Source organism: Falco peregrinus, chromosome 11, assembly GCF_023634155.1.
Source record: "Falco peregrinus isolate bFalPer1 chromosome 11, bFalPer1.pri, whole genome shotgun sequence".
In the NCBI taxonomy this organism is placed as follows: Eukaryota; Metazoa; Chordata; class Aves; order Falconiformes; family Falconidae; genus Falco; species Falco peregrinus.
In genome coordinates, this window is record NC_073731.1 from 11943824 (window position 1) to 11961737 (window position 17914).

The 17914-nt window shown below is 37.6% G+C and overlaps 1 protein-coding gene across 13 annotated transcripts in view; it reads left to right on the forward strand.

Moving 5' to 3' along the window:
• LTBP1 (latent transforming growth factor beta binding protein 1) overlaps positions 1-17914 on the forward strand; it is a 216663-nt gene that overhangs the window by 75121 nt on the left and 123628 nt on the right. For 8 of the 13 annotated variants that reach the window (XM_013300211.3, XM_055816603.1, XM_055816605.1 and 5 more), the window contains one exon: positions 9932-10099. In XM_013300211.3, coding sequence (XP_013155665.1) covers positions 9932-10099 — 168 coding nt within the window. Of the gene's footprint in view, positions 1-9533; positions 10100-17914 lie in introns of those variants that run through there. The other 5 variants (XM_027788565.2, XM_055816611.1, XM_055816612.1 and 2 more) reach the window with 3 other exon arrangements.

A 17914-nucleotide genomic window follows, 5' to 3' on the forward strand; every position in this document is an offset into this window, starting at 1 on the left:
TTATTTGGATATAGAAACCAATTGAACTCATGCAATTAAACATTAAAAGTTCCTTAGCCAAGCTAACTCCAGAATTGCTGTGCTACAGGTCTTGGATACCAAGAATTGGTTCTGACTGTTGCAAGTAGTTAAGTCTGGTTTTACTCACAGCAGATGTGAAAGTACTCTTCTCTGTCAGTGCCATTACCCATGCCAGTAGGAATAAACAAATGCTGACAAAAAAAAAAAAAAAAACCACTGCAAGAAGTTGTTCCTTTCATTGCCAGTGAAACTGAGATTCAGAATCAGTGACATCCTTATTTCTATCGTCATTTTTCCTTTCTTCAGAAAAATAAAGGAAAAAAAGATCCTGGATTTATGCAGTGCTGAGAGAGATTTTTAATGGTGATTCAGCATGCAGAGAGGGCAATGTTTATTTATAACTTAATTCCATGATGTTCTGTCTTTTGTCACTGTTTACAGTTTGTTTGACTTCCTTAGTGCTTTTCAGTTGCTTCCTTTCGGGAAACGGAGTGTTAAGTGAATACACTTAGTAAGGTAATATTAAATTAATTTTTATTCCCTGTTCTTCTTGGAAATGGTAAACACTTTGAGTGTTACATCTTAGACTTGGTTTCTCATTTAAGGGAGTCATGTATGCTGGGAGGGGGAAATGGTGTCTATCTCAATTTATTTTCTGAAGAAGTAACGCTCTTCCAACTTAAGACTTGTGATACTACCTTAGGGCAGGGTAAAGTTTGTCGTCTTGATTATGAAAGGAGCCTAGATAGTTACCTTGGGCAAAATGCTTAGTTTCAGGTGAGTGAGATCAGGTGGGATTGAGTCTCATTTCCAGTGTATAAAGGCCTAATTTAGATCTCCTTGAAAGTCTAACGTGGACAATAGCTGTTGTATTTAGCTGGTAATAATTAAGCATCAATGGCGCTAATACTGTGTGTCCATCTGTGCCCACCTGAACTCCTGTATGGCTGTAAGTCTGTGTGCAAATATGCTGGCTTCATTATCAGAGCATGCAGTTCCTGCAGTAGTGCATGCAGCAGCTTCCTTCAGTGGAAAATTGCTTGTGGTGGGCTGTGAAGTCATTACTGCTTCATTACAGCTGAGATGAGCATTGTGTAGAACGGCTTTCTGTCCTAGATGTACGTCTCTGTCTCAATAAGGCTTTTTGGCTTTTGTTCCCTTATCCCTCAAGTGAAAGCCTTTAGAGTCCAGATGCACTTTTAGGTACTGAAGAATCTGAGTAAGTTAAGTGGGAGTTAAAAAAGGCTTGTGGTCCTAAATCCTGTGCTGGGTTTCTTGGGGTTGGAGTTGTCTCGCCCGAAACCTGAAGCATGGGTGTGAAATTTCAAGCATGAGATTCTTGAAGAGCTTGAAGTTCTGTTTCGGAAGTGCTTCACTCTGAAGATGCCAGGCCACCTGAATGCTAATATTTTGCTTATTTCCCACCCAGACTTGCAGCTGAAGCACTTGTCTCCCTACCTATCAGAAGTGCAGTCAACTAAGCCTTGTTAACAAGTCTCCTGCAGGATTTAGCTCCCTAAGGAGCACACTAGTGTAGTCATGGTGAGGTTTGGAACCCAGCTGTAGTGAAGAGTCAGTCCTCAAAGAAATGTGTCTGAGTCCTAAAAGTGTTTGAACTAAATTGTCTTAAGTCCTTAGTGTTTTCTGCGTAATGGGTTGGGCACATTCCTGTTCAGTGTGCTAGTTAGGCTGCTTCCTCCATGCAATTAACTTCTCTCATCCCTTATACAAGAGACCTAGGACTGATTAGTGGTATAACTCAAGGATAAAATTTAAGCTTTTTAGCATCATATCTATTTGTGGTTCTGATCTACCGGTAATACCTTTAAAACAAATAAACAAAACCAAAAAAAGATTAAAAGAATTATCCACTAATAAACTTAATTGAATAGAATTGGTTCTGAGCTGTTCTGTCAGACATCTCAAACCACGTTGCAGTCTCAATTTAGTTGGGTTGGTACCTTTTTCTGGAACATCCTGAACTGTGTAAGGGGAATGATGCATATTTCTCATTACCAACTGTTGATCAGAGTTTTTAAAATTGCTTTAAACATGGTAAATGGCTGTAGCTCAAGATAGGATGTTTGTTGCCTGAGGATTGCACATAGAGAATCTTTGTAGTGGTAAAAAAGACAAGGAAGACAAAAGCGATTCATAAAACCTGCTGACAGAGATCCCAGGTTTCAAACGTACGTGTGATTTTTATGTTACACACTTACATAGGACAGAAATTATTGGAATTACTGTGAATTCCTCTGACTTGATCTGAAGAGGCTGTGTCAGTAAGAGAATTTATCAGCAAAGAGCTCCTGGGGGGCCTGTTAATACAATTATGAATGTCTTTCAAAATGATCTCAGTACTTGTGCCTGTATGTGCTCCTTCAATACTTTAAGTGACAGCCATACAGATAAAAGAAAACACAAGTCTGTGTTGTAGACAGCAGAGTGTTTGTCAGAATCTGCCAAAAATTAATGAAGAAAACCGACTTGACTAGAGCAAGTTTTGCTGTAATAAATTACTTCAAACAATACACTGTTTACCTTAATCTCTGTCTTAAACTGAGATTAAGAGAACTGAAGAACGGGTTACTTGGCCTTCCCAGAATAGACAAAAAATTTTGCTCAGTTTTATGTTTCTTTGGCAGGGTGGTGATGAGGAAAACAGCAGAACTCCCTTTTCTCTCTGCAGTGACAGGGAGCAAGAAAGAAATTGTATCCCTCTGATCAGGAAGGAAAAAGGCTCTTCCAGATAACTTCTTTTCAGTTATCTTCTTTCTTAGCTTGGAAGCATTAAGTCTTCTGAATGATTTCTCTGCTTGTCAAAGGTGCTGAAGAAGCAAGCAAGGCTTAAAAAGAGGGTAAAGAAACAAGAGCGCAATAGAAGAAAGAAGTCTGAGAGCTCATTTCTGACTGGAGGGAGAAGATTGTAGTAGGAGCATATAAACAGGACAGAAGGAGGAAATGGTGTGGAGATCCAATGATAAGGCTAATCAGAAATAGGTATATAGAGAAATGTTTATAGCAATAATGGTGACGATAAGAATGGCAACAAAAAGAAGCTATGGAGATCACCAGCTACTGTTGCAATAGGCAGCTAGATTGGCTTTCACTCTTCGAAGCCCCATTGGTTTGCCCAAAGGCAGTAGAACTGAATACTTGAAAACTGACAAAATATCAAAGGTTAAGCTGTGTTAACTAATGAAATACCTGTAAGATTATACAAATGCCGCAAAATAAGGAGTCACAGAAATAAAAAAAAAAAAAAGTAGAAGGAATGTTGGAATTTAATTACATGTCAGTGTGTAGCTATAGCTGTCTAGACATGGTAAATAAAATACAGCTTGATGTACTACTGCCTTGTTCAGAAATGTTTGACTGAGCGGGTATGTACACACACACCTCACCTCGTGCAGAGCTGTTGGGAGTGCTTTAAAGCATCAGAGAATGCATTGGATCTGAGATTAAATACAGTTGGGTCATCTTATTTTTAATTTCATTGCCATGTTTTAATTTCTCCCAAAGCTTGTGAAAAAAGAACAGAGTGTGAGGTGTGCAAGTGTACTCTAACAAAGTTTCTGGAAAAAGCAAAGATGCATTGCCCTACGTGAAGATAGGCGCTGTATATCGAAGCCAAAAATGTAATTACCCAGCAGCTGTGCCTTGCCTTTTTGAATCCATATTGTTTTCAGACTTGTTTGTGCTTGTGACTGTTACAGAAAGAATAAGCTCATATTCTGCCTAGTTTTCAGATGGGTGAGGTTTGAATGCAGAAGGTTTTACTCCTGTGCTCAGAGCAGAGTAAGGGCTGAATTCAGTCCTGCTAAGGTCTTGTAAGAAATGCTCCACGTTTGCTTCATGGGGATGACATCCATATCAACAGATCAGAAAGAGATTTGGGAGATCTGTGCCCCTTTGGCATAGCCTACAGACTGGTTTTGAGTGTAAAATATCAGTAGTGCACTGTTGGGGAGACAAATAAGTTACACCAACAGAAGCATTTTAGGTAAGCTGTATTAAGTAAGTTTTCTGTGTTCCCCAACGCTCATCAGACCTCAGCTGTAGTATTGTGTAATTTTGGACAGCATATTTGAAGAAAGATGAGGACCAAGTGAGTGCTGTCAAAAACAAAACAAGAAAGAATGGTCTGTAACATACAGGCTGTTAGGCTGAAAAAGTTTAGATGGCTTTGGTCTGGAGAAAACGAGACGGGGGGACGTTCATGGTAGCGGTCTTCAGGTATGTTAGAAACTGATCCACAGAGGAATAAGATTTTGTCGGTTTGCTGTAGATAAGGCAGGGCAATAATGCACTTGAATTGCAACAGGGGAAATGGGGTTAGGCGTTAGGAATACTTTAATAACAAGAGAGGCTGAAGGACTGGAATATGTTCCTTAGGGAAGTTGTGGAATCTGCATAATAGAGGGTTTTGAGAATAAGCTGGACACACTTTTTGTGTAACACTGTTTCATCCTGTGTTGGGAAAAAGAAAAGAGGGGAGATGAGGTGATCTCTCGCTCTTTCAGTCCTTTCTATGCCTAAAAAGGATTGTATTCCTTAAAATGTGTAATCTGAAATTTAGGGAAGATCTGCCTCTGGTCTGTATGTGAATCTAGTGTGTCTTTCTCTCTCTTTCTTATTTTATCTTCTTTTGCTTTTTCCTCTCCCCTCCCCCCCATCAGCTCTGAGAATTAGTAAATATTCTAGTTGCTGATATACCTAACATGTATGACAGCCAAGTTTCAACTTGTTCTGATCTTTGGGAACTGGGGTTTTGGTTGCTTTTTTTTTTCCCCCCATTTGTTTTAAATTGATGACTAAGTGGTAATAAAACAGAGCTTCCTCGTATATTGTCAAAAGTGTAAAAAGGTCATTAAACAATAGTTCTAAAAGCTTAAATATTTTACTTGCGTTGTTGATTTTTATACAATGCCAGCTTTCCTTTTGGCTGAACAAGCATATTTAGTAGTAAGGACTGAACCAGGTGGACTGGTGAAATAACTGGGAGACACCTGGTTTAGGAAATAAGTAATTTCCTTCTGCTGCTTTCCTTTTTTTCTGTCAGCATTTAATTAAGAAAAGAGAAAGGGAGACGGTCATCTGAGAATTTAATATGTTGGATCTGCTGTTTAAAAGCTTATTGGCTTTAATTTGAGAAGATAGATTTTTATTCCAAAGTTCTCCTTGTGCATAGTGTTTATCATTTGAAAACAAGAAATTGTCTGAGATAATCTATTGTCTTTGGGAAGGGAATATAACCTTAAGATAGAATCTTCAGGTCTGATGACACTGTGTACATACACATCTGAAAACATACTGGATTCAGTGCAGAAGTAGGGCATAATGAAGAGAGTAGTCTTTCTTAGGGGTACTAATGGAAAGCCTACAGTTTGCTTAGTTCTGTTTCTTCAGGAGATTTGCCTCAAGATATTTGTCATGAGTGAAGGTATTATAGAAAACACAAACCTCTCTAAAAGTAGAGTCAGAAAGAAGTTTTGTGCAAGGATTATGAGATGTATGAGTAAGCTGTACCAGCTGAGTCCACAGTATAAGCCACTGCTTGTGATTTTTATTGTGAATCCTTTTGACTACATCACTGTGAAGCACAAAAACATCATACACACAATAACATAATAATTTTTTTCAACACGTTAAAATATTTTTCTCTCTTTGCCCCACTTGACCTATCAGACAGTACAGTGCAGTCATCTTTTTAACCGAATACCAGTTCGGCTTTCACTAGTTTTGCTAGTCCATTGTCTTCCTGCAAAACGGGGACATGCCACAAATCTTCTGAGATCCGCTACAGCTATTGAATACTGTCTAGTTAAATCTTTGCAGAATGCTGGAGCTCTGAGGGCAGCTATAAAGCCAAGAAAAAAATGTGTTTATAGAAATTCTTCTAGAAAGAAATGAAGGCTGAGAGTAGCATTACAGACAAAAGAACCCAGGAGGCAGAGGAGGAATCCTTCCCCTTATACGACTCTGCCCAGGCATTGCTGCATGAGCTGTTGTGACCACCCGGGCCTAAAACCTACCCCCTGCTTTGTCTTAACTCATTCAGTTTTTCTGCTAATGCAGAAAAAAAGTGTTAGTTTGTCATGATGGACAGTAGGGGCAGAAGCGATTCTATGAAGAAATCCTTTTGCTTATATTTTCCATTTCTCCTACAGTTGTTGCTAAATCATAAATTTATCACAGCAGGAGCTTGTCGTGTTCATAATATTATATCATAGTGACTTACAGAGATGGAAAGAAAATCACATGCACACAGTGCCAGTTTTCAACTAAAAAATCATCACTTTACCCAGGCATCTTTCTTTTCTAAATTTGACTCGAGAGTTTCACAGATTTTGAAAATTATGGGTATGTTCTTCCACTGATCTCCTTTGACAAATACATCTGAGAGTTCTTACGTATGAGTGAGCCTAGAGTATGAGGCAGGATAGTTGGCTGAGGCTACTCATTGTGAATTTGCTGCCTAGCTAAAGGATGAAGCTTTAGCCTGTATTAGTAATCTTGATTGTCCTGTCTTTATTAATACAGCAATCTGTGCTTATCACTAGTTCTGCCATTTTTTCAGTAGCTTAGCTATTTATTTAGTGTGTGTATGTTCTGGTTTTGTTGTCTTTCATTAGGCTTATTTATTTATCTGGTCTCACACTCTTATTTCTTCAGTCTGGCGCTATACTTAAGAGCAGAGTGAGGTGTTTCATTTCCACATGTTTAAAATTGGTTTTGAAGAGTTTATGATACTTCTCTGTCTATATATTTATATAAAAATAATTCCAGATATGTTGCAGTGCTGTAGCACCATCTTTTTTTTCCGGAAATGAATTTGAGGTAATCTAAGTTGCAGGTCTTGTCATGTCTATGTCACAGTGGCATTATCAGTAAAGCTTCTGGAGTTTAAAGAGGAAAATAATATGTATGCTACCTTAAAAACGCACTGTCCTTTTTTTAATATGAACTAGTCCAAAACCAAAAGAGGTCAAGACTGTAGTAGTAATGGGCTTTTTCTAGCTTGAAATGGTGGCTTTTAACATTAATACTGCCAAGCCAGCTAAGAGATACGGAATGATACAGTTTCTGATTTGGAATTAAATCATCCCTTCTTTGGAGAAGAGGGGAAAAAAAACCAACCAACCCTGAAATCCAGCAAACTATAGAGAGGGGTAGGGGAGAGGATTCAAGGAAGTCCAAGACACTAATCTTGCAGTTTCTGCCAAAAGCTTCCTTTCAGGAGAAACCTTTGTGGTCTGTTTTCAGTTTAATTCTGCATGGATTATGCTTGCTGTTAAGGCACTTAAACCTTAGGATTGTGAGGATAGTACTGTCTACTTAAGTACAGCTACAGAGAAAGATGAAGATAATGTCTCTGCCTTGAATCACCTTCTCATATGCTGGTCAATTTTCAGCTTGGAAGCCGTCATTATTTTTGTATCCTTCCTAAATGTCTCCAGAAGAATTGAGAAAGTTAAAAGCTGTGTGGCCTACTGGGCAAGGAGAAGAACATAAAAGAAGAATAAAAACCTGGAAAAGATGGAGAAAATCTTCCCATGTCAGAAGAATATGAATCAGTCTTATTTCTGGCTCTTTGCAACCAGGAATATCTGTGAGAATGGAGTTTGTTTTGTAGCAAAAGCATTGCTGAATAATGATTTGAATATTTGTAGGGGCTATGTCATACATCATGTTATTTTTCAGACTACTTACTTCCCTGAAAAGCTTCATTTAAATGTTTTTTCGTGGATACTCTTTACCTCTGTAGATGCTGGCCTGTGGTTTTGAAGGTACTGTTCAACTGCTGTTCCTATCTTGTTACTCCCAAACTTACATGCTAATTCAGTCTCATACTAAGGCATCTTTTCTACCAAAAAAATTATGCTACACCATTTTTCTGGTAAAATTGAACTATGTAATAGAAACTATTTAAAAAATAGGGGGTTTTTTGTTGTTTTTGTTATAAACATTGTGCCTAAATTTTGATACACCTCAGCACTCAACAACACAGTACAGAATACTCTGAAAGAGAATTAAATCATAGTTTAGTTCCATGTATACTGGCAAAGCCAAATTTTTTTTTTTTTTTTAAGCTAAGCTGGAAAATTTGTGTGGGTCCCCCAATACTGGTTTTTACAGTGTAGGCAAGACTGACTTTTGTGACTCAACTAACAGTGTTTTTTTAATTAGATCACATCCTTAAGGAAAAATGTTACTAAAACATCTGAAAATATAAAATGTATTGGGCTTTTCGAGGAAAAGGTGTATATAAAACTATGCAAATAAAATAACAAAGGTGGCAGTATTGCTTGGGAAGCCGTGTCTAATAGAAGGGAAGCTTAGAAGTTCTAGCTTCAGTAGTTCACAAGCCACTTATGTCTGTTCTTTGGGAAAGGTGTATTAATAATTTTCATAAAAAATGCTTGGCATCCAAGAATCTAGGGTGTCTTCTGCATCAACTAAAATCACAATACTAGCCTTTAATTGAAAAAAATTATTCCTGTGTCTGTCTGTGCTGTGCTTTTTCTAACTATTGTTTAGGGAGTATAAGGTGGGAGCATCTGTACTACAGCTGCTGTTCAAACAGAGCAATGACTTTACTGTAGACAAAACAGTTGGCACAATCATTTACTTTATTTGTTTATGAAGGGCCAGAAATAAGGCGGCTTTATATTCTTTTGAAGTGGGAAGATTTCCTTTATTTTCTTGAGATTTTCAAAAATATGTTTGTCCACAGGGTATTTCATAAACTAGGTTAAACAACTATCCAGCAACTTTTTTTTATTTTATGACATGAGGAAGAAGGAGATTCTTCTTTCTGTACATCATTTCTTGGGATTGTTAGGTTTGATATGAAAGTATTTAGTAATAGTTTCCACAAAGATGCCTTGATATATTTACTTGAACTTGTTGGATTTATTAGTAAGTGTGTAGAGGACAAACTGTTTTCTTTTTAAATAATTGCAAATGGAATCTATTCTTTTCCCCTGATTTTCCTAATGACTAGTTTTGATATTTTTTTTTGTCTTCAGCTGTTAGATATAGGATTAAATACATCTGTTTTTAAACCAAATTCTGTAACAAGAAGTTCTTTTAATTAGCTTAATTCAAAGTTAGCGTTTGCTCGGTGTTCATTACATTAAATTTTTTAAAATGCCTGTAAGGAAGTATATAGAAAAAGAGAATCTAGCCATTTTCTGTCTTTGATCTGAGAACCAGTACTTTCAAGCATTGATACTTACCCTTTTCTCTGAGCTATTTATTGCTTAAACAAAGACTGACAGCAAAGCTCAGTCTATAATATGTAAATCCTTGTGGAAAAATAGTGCCAAAAAACTGTGAAAAAACTGGGTCCAGGCAGCTGCGTCACAAGGTTTGACCACTTTGGGCTGGGGTGCCAGGAGATTTGAGACAGATGTTTTCAGACATGCCGCATGCCTAAAACATTTCCAGGGGTCGAGCTACAAATAGTGACTTAATAAATGCAGAAACAGGAAAAGTATGCAGGAGGACACAAGAGTTTATTCACCCCTAGGTGCACAGCCAGCCTCTTTACATTACATCTGCCTGTCAGGGTTGGCTATTTAAGCTGTCATGCCCTTGGTATTGCTCTTTGTCTGCCTGTGAATAAAGTGCAGCATTGTGATTACTAATCCTACTCCAGTGACTTGACTTTAAATGTGGTTTTGGAGCGGATCCCGGAGTTCTGTTTGCTAAGCTTCCTACTCCTGTTTCAGAGACACCACTGGAGATCTATGAGAGAGAGCACTGCAGACTGCCCTCCTCCTGTAGACCTGTCGCCTTTTTCTCCCCCCACCCCGCCTTTTTTTTCCCAAAACTTTTTGAAGGAAATCAATGGATACCAAAGTGATCTGTTTATTTTTCTTTTTTTCTTTGCCTCCACTGACAGTGGGAAATCACACTGGTCGCATCAAAGTGGTCTTTACACCCAGCATCTGTAAAGTGACTTGTACCAAAGGCAACTGTCAGAACAACTGTGAGAAGGGAAATACCACCACCCTCATCAGTGAAAACGGCCATGCTGCTGACACTCTGACAGCCACTAACTTCAGAGTAGGTAAGTACCCTGAAACTGTATTTGTCCTTAGCTGTCCTCTTTTGACTAAGAGGGAGGAGATGTTTTGTTATTAATACCAGTTGTGCATCTGTTACTCTTTGTTTGGAGGGCTGTGCTGAGTAGGAACCATTGTATGTTAGACAAGCTTTCTGGTATCCTTCGGAAATGTTCCCAAAAGTTTTTGTGTCATACGAAAAAACTCCCATATTTTTCATCTGAATTTTCAGCTGCAAGGCTGTAATGTGCTAAGCTGAAGCTTTTGCTAAATTTCATCCCTCAGAGTTTGCGTAGATAAACAGAGAAAATGTCAGATTCCACAAAATGTTCTGTTTCCTCTTTTTGCTTGTTGTATAGGTATCAAATGCTCATAAAATATAGCTAACACCGTGAATCTGTCTAAAAAATTTTTTCAGGAGTTCCTTAAGACTACAAAGTTTTTAAAAAATACATCAGCTTAAAACTTCTTCTTGCTGCTGAGAGTAATTCAGTTTTCTTGTTTGTAATTTTTAGAAAAAAATACTGTTATGTCCAATTGAAGTTATTGAAGCCAGTCATTTATTTGTTAAAGTCTATTCTTTCTGCTTGCTCCATAAGAGTATCAGCAGTATGCCAGTCTAAACCCTACAACTGCTTGACTGTGTTGAAACAAATCCTGAAAGCTGGCTAGAATAATGATTAGCATATTTTAACTGTACACTATGTGATGTTGTTAGGAATTTGTGTGCAAGTATTAGTCTTCTAAGCTGAGAAATATGGATATATGGATGCATACCCAAGCACTTTTAAATTTGTTGTTTCACATTAAGATATCTTTAACTGCTCTTGGAAAGTATTTTGTCGCTATTTTGAAAATATCATAGTATTATTTTCTGTAAAAATTTTTAATTTTGCCAATTTTTACTGAAAGAATGCTATATATGAACATTGTAATTTTAGTCTCTATCTAGTATAAACATGAAGTCAGGCAGTGCTGAGGCTGGCCAATACTGCCCTTTTTAAAATGCACTATACTTCAGCCTCTGAGGGGGGAAAAAAAGCTATTCCAAATCATTCTTCTTTTGATCCAGACAGACAATACAAAAAGCAGTTCCCTCTCTTAACAGTCCTACTAAACTATCAAACTGTGTGTGAAAGCTGTTGAAATTAGTAACACATTCCTTGTTAATATGCACGTTTATAAAAATAAATGTTTTGGACTAATGATAAAGGAAGTGTTTTAAAAGAGCAATAGAGCACACTGGGTTTGTTTATGGTTGTTCTGAGGCATTAAAAAAGAAAAAGGCTGTGTAAAGGAATAGTAGATTAAATACTTTCAACTTGTGTTTACTGTCAATACAGATTTTTACCAATGTTTTGGCAAGAATTACAGCTAAGTAAGTTTTTTGTTTGATTTTCTGACTACTGTGAAAGGGTAGGGTTATTCTCCTCCCTTTCATTTGACCTGATTTTTTTTACTGAAATTATGAAATGCTGAGAACAGGCAGTCGTGTAATTTGTCTGCTATGTAAATCTGTGCTGTAACATGACCTTCTCTCAAATACTTGAAAACTTGGAGAGTGGAAATTGACCTGTGAAGACGTGTTCCACACCTTCCTTCCTGGCCTCAAGCCATGTAGCTCATGATGCACTGTGTACAATAGGCTGCTAGAAATATTCTACAAAAGCAGCCTATAATAGTATTTGATAGAAAGATAAGGGAGTGTTATGTTTAAAAATTGTATAAAACCAAGTTGCTACACATGTATAGAGATTTTTAACCTGCCTGTAGCTATTACCTTTAAAAGACCAAAAGCATTCACCACAGCTCAAAGTATTGTCATTTTTACAGAAGAGGAATAAGGAAGAGGTCTAAACTGTGCGTTTGTGGCTTTCTGGTTAAAAATAAAAATGCTGAGTGAACTTAACTTCTTAATAGCCGGAGAGGAGAGATCCTACACCTGTAGACTGAGTTCTTTCACTTACCACAGATTTTCAGGAGCTTTTGAATCAGGGTTTAAAATATGTACTGCTGAAATACTTCTTATATCTGTCCTCTGACTAGTGCCTCCCATTACCTTAGGCTTGTCTTGATAGAGATGCCTCCTGATACATAAAGCAGAAGTAATTTGATCTTCTGAGATCATTTATTTTTGTTATATTTTTGACATCTGTATTATGTTTTACTTGTGTGTTTTGCTTTTAAAAGCAAAGTTGTTTACTGTTTATCCAAAATGTGTGGAAATTCTTATTCTGATCATTTGATACTTCACGAGTGCAACCATGAAACAGAATGTCATGTCAGAAAATACGTACTTAAAGCAATGAACAGCATTTTTTCAATATGGCTTTTTTAAAGTATTTGTTCTTCCTAAAAGATAAATTCACATGCCCTATTTGGAAAACAGACTCCTATTACTAATAATAGAAACCTACTATGAGTGGGGAAATTAGGAAACTGTTCTAGGGTTGTTAGATCTAAATGCATTTCTGTAGCAAGAGCAGCATTCTAGTAGAAAAGATTTAATTTAGATTCTCTGATTGACAGATTGCAGTTAGCATCACTCCGCTTTGTTCTTAATAATCCATTATTTCTAATAATGAACCAGAGTAAAATTCTGTGTTTGTTTTTAAGTTTGTACTGAATTTCTAAACATTTTTTCTTTACAGAGAGAATAATTGCAGTGCCTGTACTAAAGCTGCTCAATTTTTTCCATAGGTTATTTCAGATTCTTAAAATTTGCTCAGTTTGTCATTTCAGCTGAAACTTGGTACCAGTGAGTCCAGGCAAGGAACAAACCTTCTTTCCTTAAAATTTTATAAGTTATGGATAAGTCATTAAAAACAAAAACCCACAACAAGAAACAGATTGGGGGAAATGTAGCTTTTCAGGTAGCTGAAATTTTGGCTGCTGTCATGAAGAGCTCTAGCATTTCAATTGAATGTGATGAAAGCTTGGTATTTAAAAGGAAGGAACTCCTTGATTGCCAGTCTGCTTCAGTGAAATTTTGGGGTTTTTTTGCAGTGTCATTTTGTGAATAGGGTATGTTGCACAGTTAAACTAACCAACCTCCAATATTTCATTGGCTTGGAGAATGAAAGCATTTAATCTGAGTGGAAACTTCTGCTGAATAGATGATTCTCATTATTCTATTGGATTGATGCATGTGCAGTTTGTATGGTATTTCAGTCCTGATATATCTGTAGAGGCTTGTAAAACAGAGTCAATATATGTGCATAGGGAAGGATGTATATAGTATAACATATGAGGTTTCTGTCTCCTTCACCGTTAAACTTACATAGTGATGTGTCCTGTTTCTCCTCAAAATTATTCCACATTCCAGAATACCTATTTTTTAAATTAATCTTCTCTCTGTAAAGAGTGGGAGGACAGTGACTAACTTGTAACTGTAAATTGAAGCAGTAAAGAATTAGGAAATGCCTAAACTAATGTTCTTCAAGCTCTTCAAGTTTTTTCCCTATTGGGCATATGTGTTTAATTATAGATTTACATTCTATTTTTTCCACAGGATCCCTGCTTCATTCATTGCACAGGAATGACAGAACTTAGTAAAGGAAGCAGTCATTTAATATTAGGTTTATATTCACTGTTCATTTGCAGCCCTGGGTCTCATTTAAAGCAGTTCATTCAAACTGTTATAAATGAGAAGTTAAAAAGGGTTGCATGCTGTTCAGTGGAAGTGCATATCTTTCTGTAGGAAACTTCTGCCTGAGCACTTGGCAGTATCTGTGTCAAACAGGGAAATAGAATCATAGAATGGTTTGGTTTGGAAGGGACCTTAAAGATCATCTAGCTCCAGCCCCTCTGCCATGGGCAGCCATGGGCAGGGACACCTTCCACCAGCCCAGGCTGCTCCAAGCCCCATCCAGCCTGGCCTTGAACGCTGCCAGGGATGGAGCAGCCACAGCTTCTCTGGGCAGCCTGTTCCAGTGTCTCACCAACATCATGATGAAGTAGTTCTTCCTTATATTTAATCTAAATCTACCCTCTTTCAGTTTAAAGCCATTCCCACTTGTTCTATCGCTACAGGCCCTTGTTAAAAGTCCCTCTCAAGCTTTCTGGTAGGCCCCCATTAGGTATTGGAAGGCTGCTAGGGTGTCCCCAGAGCCTTCTCTTCTCAAGGCTGAGCAACCCCAGCTCTCTGTCTGTCTTCACAGAGAGATGCCTCAGCCCTCTGATCATCTTTGTGGCCTTCCTCTGGACTCGCTGCAACAGATCCATGCCTGGCTTATGTTGGGGGCCCTGGAGCTGAACACAGTATTCCACGTGGGGTCTCACAAGAGTGGAGCAGAGATAATCACCTCTCGACCTTGCTGGCCATGCTTCTTTTAATGCAGCCCGGGATATGGTTGGCTTTCTGGGCTGCAAGCGCATGTTGCCGAGTCATGTTGAGCTTCTCATCCACCAGCACCCCCAAGTCGTCCTCCTCAGGGCTGCTTTCAATTCATTCTCCTCCCAGTCTGTATTTGTGCTTGGGATTGCCCTGACCCAGGTGCAGGACCTTGCACTTGGCCTTGTTGATCTTCATGGGTTTGTATGGTCCACTTCTCAAGGCTGTCAAGGTCCCTGTAGATGGCATCTATTTCCTTCAACGTGCTGACCACGCGACACAGCTTGGTGTAGTCTGCAAACTTTCTGACAGTGCACTCAATCCAAGTGTCCGTAATGCTGGCAAAGATGTTAAATAGTGCTGGTCCCAATACTGACCCCCCATTCTGCAGATGAAGATGAAGGAGAGTTTGAGAATCTTTTCCCAAGACCATAGGAGACGGTTATGTTAGGAGTGGTGATAGAATTGTAGCTTTGCTACTCCCTTTATTTCACTCTTCGATGTTCATCAGTATCTTAACATTCCTTTCTCCTTTTCTTCTGATCCCTTTTCATACAGCCTGCCTAGTTGTCTTGCCTCCTGGCTTTGCTGTGCACAGCCATAGTTTACTTAGGCCATTACTGGGGATGAGGGAATATTTTGTTGTGTGCTTTTCCTTGGAAGAAGGGCAGAGTTTTAGGAACCATTTATTTATTGTTTCATTCAATTTGAGTGAAAGTTAGTGTTTCTCCTACAGCTTCACTGGTCTTTGTAAGGAATTGTTGTGAGGTTGAGAATGATGTCAGATGTGTCTGCTGTGGCCTGCAGTCCATGTGAGCCAATCTTCCTTGTTACTTGTGAGACTAAGAATAAGAATGCTTATCCATTCTCCTTTCTTCTCATCTATTCCCTCTGGTCCTATATTAACATGTTAATAAGGATTTGCCAGACATCACTTGGTAACATGATGTCATGGTGTCCAAAGTGAAAAATGTATCTGGTCATTCAAATTTTGAAGGACCAGATACATTTATGGAATCATAAATTTTAAAACTTTCAGCATGGATCACAATGATCTGCATATCCTTTTACCCTGTTGCAGTAGTGCTCAAATTATTTTGCCTAATGAATTTTGGCACTTTCCTTGTTGGAATTTTGTATCAAAATTTTTTCCTGTTTTACTGTGTTGACTGTGTACAAAATGTTTTTGGATAATTGAGGTTGTCCAGAAGTTTCTAATTATGTATAGACAGAAACTTCCAAGAAGCAGCATAAACATTTTGCTCAAATTGTATTTGGTCTTCCTTTGAAAGTAAGGAAAGAAAATTTGACCAGTACATTTTAAAACAATAGGTTATTCAAAGGGAATTTAGTAAAAAGACTCTCTATGTAATTATTATACTAATAGAATTTGCTATCAAGGAAAAGGTCTAGAAAGCATATTTAGAACTGTGAAAATATAAAGCAGTTACTTTACAAAAAGTATATAAAATGTGTGAATTTTATTCCAAGATACATGATCATGAATTTCTGTCAATGCTGTAGAAGCTAGCATTGTTTTTTATTCAAGCACTTCTGTTTTTATCAAAGAATTGAGTTGGTTAAAAATGGCAATGACCTCTAAGCAAGCCAGCACATTTTTATCTGTAGTTTGTGTATGACAGAAAACCTGAGACGAATGAATAGTATTTTCTTGCTCCCATTTGCTATGTAATAAAGTTGTTGTTTCTTTGCTCTGTGTGATACATACTATGTGTATCCTACTACATTTAAGAGGTACTGTAAGACTATGATGTTTGAAGAAGATTTTTCAATATCATTTGGTATGAAAAGGAATTTACTGTATGTAATATTGGAGCACAAATTTGATGGCATATAAAGGCATATAAAAGACCAACAGCTTGTAGAAGTGTTCGTGTAGATTTGTGAGAATTTATGGACTCCTCTGGCAGCTTGTGATGCGTAAACTGTTGAGTTTTCAACCTGTTGTATTTTGTTCCTTGTTTTGTTGTACCGAGTCTAGTAAGATGCTAGGATGGCAACATGTTAGGAGAGATATTTTCTTACTACTTGGTGAATGGTGTCAGCCTGGGTAGATGACCTATCATGTCTGATCTATGTAAATTGTGCCCCAGCGAAACACTGTTCCTGTGGTTTTGACTGAGACTTAGCAGATGTACATGTAGGTTCTCGAATGGAGGATTTGAAATGATTACAAATGTCATGCGAAGACTTACGAGTTCCTTTTGATAACATAACTGAGGAGAATTGATTATTTTTTTTGTAAATGCTTTGGTTTTCAACCTGATTATGTTCCATCAGACAGCCTAATTGATGAGGAGTTTATTTCTGGAATAACTGCTTAGCTCAAAGACAGCATATGATAATGTATAGTCTTTTTTTAGTAGTGTATTCTCTGTGGGTAAGAGTGAAGTGTTACTTTGAAATATCCTGTGTTTTGCACTTGAACTTGCCATAGTACCATCCTTTTCTGAAGTAGTTACAGTGTAAAAACCTTGCTATTCCCCCAGTATTATCAACTCAGTCCTTTGTCTCTGTGGTGGCTACCTTGTAGCCTTATTTGGTAAAAGTTTTATTTTTATGATTCCTGCAGCAATTCTAACTTCTGCCTTGTCAGGCTTTATTGTTTTATGTTTTTTATTTTTTTTGCTGCCAGATTAAATATTTTTTCTTTTAACAAGCACTGGCAGACGCTTGAAAATATCAGAATTCTCGGACAACTTGGTTAAGAGATTAACTTTTTAAACTTTCTGCAACAGTAGTCAAGGAAGTTGGTCATTCAGAGTGTGTGTGTCTGTCTCAGGAAAGGATCAGGACTTTAGAATTTATTCACTGCTTTAGCTGGTAATTATCTCTATAAATGATGACCATGCTTGAAATATGTATTCATGCAGCAACATTGTAACAGCTGTAGCAAAATGAGGGCCAAGTATTTTTCCTCAGACACTGAACTGAGTGGCTAAAATAGAAAGCAGGACAAATATTGGTGGAACTAATTTATGAATTGTTTACATCCTCTGCCTTTATAGAAGATACTAGGAAAAAGGTGTTTCCCAGCCTGAAGAGCCAATGCAAAACAATGTGGGAGGAACCACTTACTGTGAGCATCGATTTACCCTTTATTTCTTTTTTCCAGTCTCTCTTTGTTCTCTGAAGAAAATGTGAGCAGGCAAGAGAATGGATTAATTTTCTTACAATCCCGGTAGTATAGTATAGGCTTTCCTAATCTGAACCACTAATAGATTAAAATACCCTGTAATGTAAATGTGCCACTCAGTAGTCTGATCAGTACTCAGGGTTTTAATACTTTTTCAATTATTGGCCACCTATACTCAAATTACAAAGGAAAATTACATATTAACTATTTTGTTGTTGGTTTTGATATCCACATCTGTTCAGAAGGAATGCTTTCTTTCCTCCATGTATTTATCAGTACTTGTCATCAACAAATAGTTCTGGTTTCCACCATACAGCTTAATGTATCTGC